Here is an 8,461-nt window from a genome sequence, read left to right on the forward strand (position 1 = left end):
GATGGTGGAGGAGGACCTAGGCTAGACAGTGAGCGTGTTTTGCAGGAAAACTGAGATTTTACATATATATTTGCCTCCAGAGTTATTGCTGGAGCTCAGTGCCTGCAGTACCAATCCACTGCGCCTGGAAGCTATTTTTTCCCATTTTTTTTGTGTGGCCCTTATTGTTGTTATTACTGTTGTTGTTGGATAGGACAGAGAGAAATGGAGAGAGGAGGGAAGACAGAGAGGGGGAGAGAAAGACGGACACTTGCAGACCTGCTTCACCGCCTGTGAAGTGACTCCCCTGCAGTTGGGGAGCTGGGGACTCAAACCGGGATCCTTATGCCGGTCCTTGCGCTTCGCGTCATGTGCACTTAACCTGCTGCGCTACCGCCCGGCCCCAAAAACTGAGAAATTTTATACATGTACAGTTGTATTTGCTGTCGATTGTAAACTATTAGTCTCCCCAATAAAACAAAACAAAAAAAATTAAGACTCCATGAAAGAAATGACCTGAGCAGCTGGCACCCCCAGGGCGAGGGCTTGCAGGGTCCAGGACTGACGGCCGTCACTCTGTCCTTGTAGGCAAGGCCGGAGACCGAGAGGCCCCCGAGGCCGGTGGGGACAGCTTCGAGGGCTCCGACTCACTGTTGCAGTCCTGGAACAGCCAGTCATCGCTGCTGGACGTGCAGCGGGTACCGTCCTTTGAGAGTTTCGAGGAGGACGGGGCCCAGCCGCTGGGCCTGGCCAAGCCCACCATGTCCTTCAAGGATTACATCCAGGAGCGCCGGGACCCGGCCCAGCAGGGCAAGCCCGTCATTCCTGCCGCCGTGCTGGCCGGCTTCACCGGTGAGTGCCGCCCCGCCCCGCCCCGCCGCTACACCTGCAGGCTGCCACCCCGCCTTACCCACCTGTGCGCCCCCTGGTACTGGAGGGGCCCCACTCACGGGAGGCCGCTGGCGTCCCCGGAGCCGAGCAGCCTGCGGGGTGGGCAGGGGAGAGAAAACCCCAGATTTGGCGATCCTCCCCGGCCCTGGACGGCCGTGCCAGTTCATTCCAGAAACAGGAGGAGGAGCAAGTCCTCAGCTCTGACTCAGGCCTCCGGGAATCCCAAGGCACCAGGCCTCCCGTCTGGAGCCAGCCTGGCATCCCAGCCTCTGTTTACCTCTCGCGCCTCTGTTGTGTTTGCCAGTCTGGGGCCAGAGCTGTTCCAGGCAAGACATCCAGGTTGTGTCTTAGAGTCTGGATAGTGATTTAATAACGATTGACAGGACCGTAGGGGCACAGGGGTCCAATTCCACACAGTTCCTGCCACAGGATTCTGTCCCACCCCCTCCATTGGAAGATTCCCTGTTCTTTATCCCTCTGGGAGCATGGACCCAGCGTCATTGTGGGATGCAGAAGGTGGAAGGTCTGGCTTCTGTAATTGCTTCCCCGCTGAACCTGGATGTTGGTGGGTCAGATTTACAAAATAATAAGATATCAGGGGTATGATTCCACACTGTTCCCACCACCAGAGTGCTGAGTCCCTATTCCCCGTATTGGAAACTGCAGTAGTTCTCCCAAGATTACAGATAGGGGTTGAATATTGTTTCTGTAACTGTATGTGTGTGAATATATATATATAATATATATATAGAGAGAAATTCTCCCATTTTTTCCAGTGGTCCTGTCTTCCTTCACTTCCTCTCTAAGTCACCCCTACTCCTATTCCTACTTCTTTTTTAAATGCTTTTTTTATTATTATTGGATAGAGACCAAGAGAAATCAAGAGGTATGGGGAAGATAGAGACGTTGGGGAAAGACACCTGCAGCCCTGCTTCACCACTTGTAAAGCTTCAGGTGGGGAACAGGGGCTTGAACCTGGATCCTTGTGCATCGTGAGATGCACTCAGCCAGGGGAGCCACCGCCGGGCCCCACTTCTCTCTATATATTAGGACAGAGACGGAGAGAAGCTGAGTAGGAGGAGGAGATAGAGCGGGGGAGAAGCGACTGCCGCACTGCTTGTGGCACTTCCTCCAGTGCAGTGGCGGCCGGGCTGGAGCCTGCGTTGTGCACGTGGCTGAGCAGCACACTGTCCAGGGGGCTGTTCCTCCGGCCCTGCCTGTTGCTGTAAGAGAAGTCACCGTGGCCCTGAGGATGGCTCACCGTGGGCAGAGCAGGCCAGGCTCTCGGCACATTTTACTGATGGGAAAAATCCTGCCCAGTCCTGGGGCAGCCTGTCCTCTACACTAGGTTGCAGCACCCTGCACAGCACCCAGGGAGCCCATGGAGGGTGGGCAGGGCTGTGGGGTCTCTCCTCTCTCAGCACCCTGCACAGCACCCAGGGAGCCCCATGGAGGGTGGGCAGGGCTGTGGGGTCTCTCCTCTCTTAGCACCCTGCACAGCACCCAGGGAGCCCATGGAGGGTGGGCAGGGCTGTGGGGTCTCTCCTCTCTCAGCACCAGGCACAGCACCCAGGGAGCCCATGGAGGGTGGAGCTGTGATGTGATGTGCCAGTCACCCACCACCCCACCTCCCTTTCCCCCCAGGCTCTCTTAAATGATAGAATTAGACAACAGTGGACTGGAAAGTCAACTTAATCCCATCACCTTGTGTGAGGCCTGGGTTCGTGTCTCTGTGCCTGCACTGTGAAACAGTAATGATGAAACTAGTGTGTTTGGGTGGGGGAGCTCCCCCATAGAACACGTCTGCCATGCTTGAGGGAGCTCTGGCACCTACTGGCTAGCTCCAAGGAACATCTTCAGGTGTTGGCTCAGAGCTGGATGCCTCTCCTCTCTGTCTCTTTCTCCCTTGCTGAAAGAGAAAGAAAAAAAAAAAAAAAAACCTGGCTTGGGGATGTTGACAACTGTTGTCTTGTATGCTTGAGGCCCTGGGCTCCTAAGTAGTTTCTTCTATGTCCAGGTCCTGGGCACTTTGTTTGGGTCTTAAGCCCGAGGCCCTGGTGGGGTCTCCTTGCCCAAAGGCCCTGAGCTAGTTGGTGGGGTCTCGTTATGCCTGGGGCCCTGGGCTCAGCAGTGGGGTCTCTACGTCCAGGCCCTGGGCTACTTGGTGTTTTATATGCCAGGGGCCCTGGGTCCTTTGGTGGTATTTTATATGCTCCAGGCCCTGGGCTCCCTGGTTGGGGTCTCATGTTCCAAGGCCCTGGGCTCCCTGGTGGGGTCTCATAGGCCCGAGGCCCCAGGCTCCCTCCCCACACCTCATTCAAAACCCAGAACCCTTCAGCCCTGGGGGTGCCCCTTGCAGAGCAGACAGCTCCCCACACGGAGGCGGCAGGCCGAGGCCCCTGACTGCAGTTGAGCAAACCCGCGTGTGGGCTGGGTGAGTCGGGCAGACAGGCCGCAGGCCGGGATTCCGAGAATGCCACAGAGCCTCCTGGGGTGGCGAAACGACCTCCCCGCCCTCACCCCTGCCCCAGTGGGTGTTTCTAGAAATAAACCTTGAAAGTGATTATGTAAGGAGTGGTAGAACAGGATTAGGCACTGGATACCAAAGGTTGGTGGTCCCTTGTCCCAACCCAGCCACCCAGTGTTTGGTGAGCCAGCCCGGCCACCCAGAGCCCTGTGACCTCCTTTCCAGAGGCGGGAGGTATGGCGGACAGCCTGGCCTTGCCCCCAGGCAAGCATTTCGTTCCATCACCTGCTGCTAGAGCCGGTTCACTTTGGAACCCGGCTCCCTCCATCACCTGGAACCGTGTTTCTAGAAGCTTCTAACACGCCCCCTCCCCTTCTCTCCAGGAAGCGGACCCATCCAGCTGTGGCAGTTCTTGCTGGAGCTACTCTCAGATAAATCCTGCCAGTCTTTCATCAGTTGGACGGGAGACGGGTGGGAGTTCAAGCTCGCGGACCCAGATGAGGTATGGCCCTGGGCGGGGCTCGGCGGCGGCGGGGCGGGGGGGGGGGGGGGGGGGGGGGGGGAGGGGGCTGTGCCGGAGCGTGTGGGCTTGAAAAGTGCAGCTTCCTCAAGGGGGCTTCAGAGTTCACTTCTCCCCACAAAAACAAAGGTGGGGGATAGAAGTGAAGACCCTTGACTCGGGGCACCTGTTGGGAAACTTGGGGTCCAGGAGAGAAGGGCAGAGGTGTGTGAATGGGTGGGGGGGCGTCGGGTCCATGCTGTGTGTTTGGGGGGGGGAGAGACATGCAGGCCACAGACAGCAAGGTGGGGCCATAGCCTGTATTGGGGGACCCATAGGCCCTGCCACCCCCACCTCCGTGTTCAGAGAATGGCCCTGGAACTCTGCAGGACGCTGTGGGACCTGCAGACAATATTTTAGAAAAAAGAAAAAGATTGACAGGCTTTATTTTATAAATGAGAAAGGAGAGGGGAGGAGAGGGAGAGAGAACCAGACATCACCCTGGTACATGTGCTGCCAGAGATTGAACTCAGCACCTTCTGTTTGAGAGTCCAGTGCTTTATCCACTGTGCCACCTCCTGGACCACACGATATTTAATTTCTGTTCCTGTGGAGTGGATTGAAGAGGATTACTCTCACACCTGTGTGTGCAGAAGGCTCTCCGCACCCACCCAGTGCCGTGGCTCCCAACAGCCCCTCTCCCTGGCCTCCCTGGCCCCCTCCATGCTGCCTCCTCCAGTAGCCACCAGAGTTCTTCCGAGTCTAAGAGGCAGTTTGGTTGGGGGTTTGTTTAGTTACTGCCACCAGAATTATCTCTGCTTCCAGCAGAGACGCCCTGGATCTAAGGGCTGCTGCCCTCGCCCATCCTTAACCCCCAGGGAGCGGAAACTCCCTGAGACAGACAGCAGTGTCAGAAGTTCAGAACTGGTAGCTCAGCGGGAGAGGCAGGAACGAGACCCCAGTGGATGAGAGTCACAGCCAGGGGCCCTGATTCTGGGCCCTCAGCTTCCTGGGAGAGAAGGGCCTTGGAACAGGGGAACTCTGGGTAGGGACCTCCTTCCCCAGAACAGAAAAAGGGGTTGGAGGAAGAGGCATGACACCCTGGGGCTGGTGTTAAAGCAGGGGGTGGTGGTGGCGTGTGTGTTGTGGGGAGGGGGGATGTGATAGCATAATGGTTATGCGAAAAGACTTGCTCCTGCCTGAGGCTCCAAAGTCTTAGGTTCAATCCACCCTGAGCCAGAGCTGAGCAGTGCTCAAGTTAAAACAGGCGAAACAAACAAACAGAATGTTTTGGGTTAGGGAGACAGCATCATGGTTCTGCAAAAGGCGTTCATGCCTGAAGCTCTAAAGGCCCAAAGTTCAATCCCCAGCACCACCATCAGCCAGAGCTGAGCAGGGCTCTGGTCTCTCTGTGTCTCTATTATTCAATAAATAACACACATCACAGGGACCCGGGTTCAAGCCCTTGGTTCCCACCTGCAGGGGGAAAGCTTCCTGAGTGGTGAAGCAGGGCTGCAGGTGTCTCTCTGTCTCTTTCCCTTTCTATCCCCCTTCCCCTCTCAATTTCTCTCTGACTCTACCCAATAATAAATAAAATAAATTTTTTGAATTATTTTTTTAATGTCAAATAAAAGTTTTCAAAGGTTGAGGAAAAAAGCAAGTGTCAGCTCTGATGTTTCATTGTGGCTAACGGGCCACATGTCGCCAACTCAGGACAGAGCCAGTCCTCCGTTTCTGTCTTTTTTTTTTCCCGGGGTTATCGCTGGGGCTGAGTGCCTGCACAGTGAATCCACTGCTCCTGACAGCATTTTTCCCCCATTGTTGTGATTGTTGCTGTTGCTGCTCTTGTTGTTGGATAAGACAGAGAGAAATGGAGAAAGAAGGGGGAGAGACAGACAGACACCTGCAGACCTGCTTCACCGCGTGTGAAGCGACTCCCCTGCAGGTGGGGAGCCGGGGGCTCGAACCGGGATCCTTGCTGGGCTCCTCGCACCTCACTCAGCGCTTAACCCGCTGCGCCACCGCCCAGCCCCCCCATTTCTGATCTGCTGAGCCGACTCTGCACCCTTCCCCCTCTCCAGGTGGCCCGGAGGTGGGGCCGGAGGAAAAACAAACCCAAGATGAACTACGAGAAGCTGAGCCGCGGGCTGCGGTACTACTACGACAAGAACATCATCCACAAGACGTCGGGCAAGCGCTACGTCTACCGCTTTGTGTGTGACCTGCAGAACCTCCTTGGCTTCACCCCCGAGGAGCTGCACGCCATCCTGGGGGTGCAGCCGGACACGGAGGACTGAGGCCGGCGGGTGGGCTGGGAGGGGACTTTGAGTGCGGCCACCTCATCCGACGGCCCCAAGGACCCGCGAGGCCACGGACGTGTCCAGGACACGTGGCCCAGAAGCTGTGGCCTGATCTCATCCTGACCCGAGGGGCAGCACAGGGGACTTTGGGTTGCTTTCTGGCCCGTCCCAAACCCGGCGGCTTCCAGAACATTCCTGTTGATGATGTGATTCCTCTCGGACAGCCGGAATCCCCAGCACCCGGGCTGCTGGGTATTTGCAGAGGAGCGAGGTTTGAGCAACACACTGCTCATTCTCCTCCTCCTCCTCCTCCTCCTCCTCCTTCTCCTTCTCCTCACTCCTCCTTTGCAACCTGGAATCACAAATGCAAAAAAAAAAAAAAAAAAAGTAGCATCTTGGTGTGAGAATGGGTTAGCAGGTGTGAGGACGATGACAGACAGACAGACAGACTGACAGACATCCAGCCAGGGCGGAAGCTGCTTTGTCCATAATGTCATGATATTGTGGTGGCCAGGCTCTGCTCACTTTCCTGTTTAACTAAGAAACGTGTATAACACCGTGATTTCTCCGTCTGAATGGCAGTGCCGGGGACCCTTGTGCCTTCAGTTTTTCGAGAACACTTGCAGTGGCGTTGCATGAAACCCGCCCCCCCCTCTCTGTCTCTCTGTCTCTGCAGAAGGCAGGTCCAGAGACATCATGTGTGGATGGAACACGGCCCCCGGGGCCTTCGAGGAGGAGATACAAGGGTCTCCCAGGTCTGGTCTTGCCCTTCCCGTTATCCGGCGAGGACTTTGTATATTCAGGAACTTTTTATATATATATATATATATATATATATATGACGTTTAATGTTATTATCTGAGTGGCCTCTGCTGTCTGCTCTGTCAAGTAGAAGCTATTGAGCAGTATTTTTCTCGGCAGGAGTCTACCAGCTCTGTGCATGCTTCCATCTCCCCCACCCCTTCCCAGATCCCCCAGACGACCCCCCTCCTCCCCCCCCCCCCCCCGCATTGTGTGGTTCAAATCAGAGCACTATTTTTGGAAATGTGTGACTCCTCCAGGATCAGGAGGGAATTATATACGCCACCGCTATTTTTACTGCCAAAGTCATTCACTGGGGAGGGGAAAAAATGTAATTTGTAAGAAAGCTTTATTTTTATCTCAGCTCCTCGTCAAGTGAGACATATTGCACAGGACGAAAGGCTGGGGAGAATGGGGCTCGGGTCTCGGTGAAGTGAGATCCGTTCCCTCCTGTGTTTGGGACTCAGCACCCCCAGAAGTTTTCTGTTTTGTTTGTTTGTTTTTATTTTCCTGTGGTGTTTACTCAGACCCTGCGTGGCTAGGAGGCTGGGGCACCCAGGGTGAAAAAGAGAAGACACTGAGGAGGGAAATGCTTATCCCCATGGGCACGCTTCCTGGAGTATCCACAGGAGCAACTCAGGTCCCGTGGTTCCTGGTCCTTCTCACCATCAAATTGGTTTCCAACTTGGACAGGCTTCCCTGACAGCCTGAGCAGACACTCGGACCTGAGACCACCATCACTATAAAGCGGTTCTGGTGCCCACTGCGGGGGGCTGCCACATGGGGCTCTTGAGGGTGTCTGTAGACTCAAGCCGGGAGCTGTTTGCTGATCTCCCCAACATCCCCAGGCTGCAGGAGAGGAGAATCTCCACCGCTGGTTGGTTTTGGGGTGTGCACTGCGGAGGTTGTGGAAGGGCCAGCATCTGAGTGGTTTTTCTCTGCCCGGTTGCCGGGTTCAAGTGGTCCAGCTTCGTCGTCATGGAAACCGGAGTCTGTGCTCAGCCTCCATCCTGTGTGGTGTTGAGCGGAGGCCTGGCTGCAGGCGTTTTGTACCTTGGCTTCCTCTTTCTCAAATAATAAAGTATTTTGTTGATACAAGTGCCTGGTGGCTACCGTCATCCTTGGCCAGAGGAAGTGCCCCGCCCCCCAGCCCCTCACAGAAGCGCCCCTGTCTTTGCCGCGTGGCTGGCAGAGATGATGGGCAAGAATGTGTGTGTGTGTGTGTGTGTGTGTGTGTGTGTGTGTGTGTATGTGTCCAGGTGTTTTAGACTGTTGAGCCCCCCACACACCCCAAAAGTGGGCCGGGAGATAGCCCACCTGGTAGAGCGTCCACCTTGCCATGCTTGAGGCCCTGGGATCGAGCCCCGGCCCACCCAGGGCCCCTTGGATGGCCACAGGAAGAACTCTGCAAGGCCTGGCCTCTCCACATCCTCTCTGGCTGAAATCAGCAGAGTGAGAAATCTGGGCCAGGAGCCGTGCAGCTGCCGCGCTGTGAGACACTTCCCTGGACAAGGGAGCAAAGAT

The 8,461-nt window shown here is 55.8% G+C and overlaps 1 protein-coding gene across 2 annotated transcripts in view; it reads left to right on the forward strand.

Annotated features, from left to right (window-relative positions):
• ETS2 (ETS proto-oncogene 2, transcription factor) overlaps window positions 1-6,328 on the forward strand; it is a 30,690-nt gene extending 24,362 nt beyond the window's left edge. For both annotated transcript variants that reach the window (XM_007532242.3, XM_060198707.1), the window contains 3 exons: window positions 568-831; window positions 3,721-3,839; window positions 5,918-6,328. In XM_007532242.3, the coding sequence (XP_007532304.1) occupies window positions 568-831; window positions 3,721-3,839; window positions 5,918-6,133 (599 nt within the window). In that variant the 3' untranslated portion in view covers window positions 6,134-6,328. The remainder of the gene's footprint in view (window positions 1-567; window positions 832-3,720; window positions 3,840-5,917) is intronic.
• Window positions 6,329-8,461: the final 2,133 nt, after the last annotated feature.

The sequence above is a fragment of the Erinaceus europaeus genome, chromosome 9, assembly GCF_950295315.1.
Source record: "Erinaceus europaeus chromosome 9, mEriEur2.1, whole genome shotgun sequence".
Taxonomy (NCBI): domain Eukaryota; kingdom Metazoa; phylum Chordata; class Mammalia; order Eulipotyphla; family Erinaceidae; genus Erinaceus; species Erinaceus europaeus.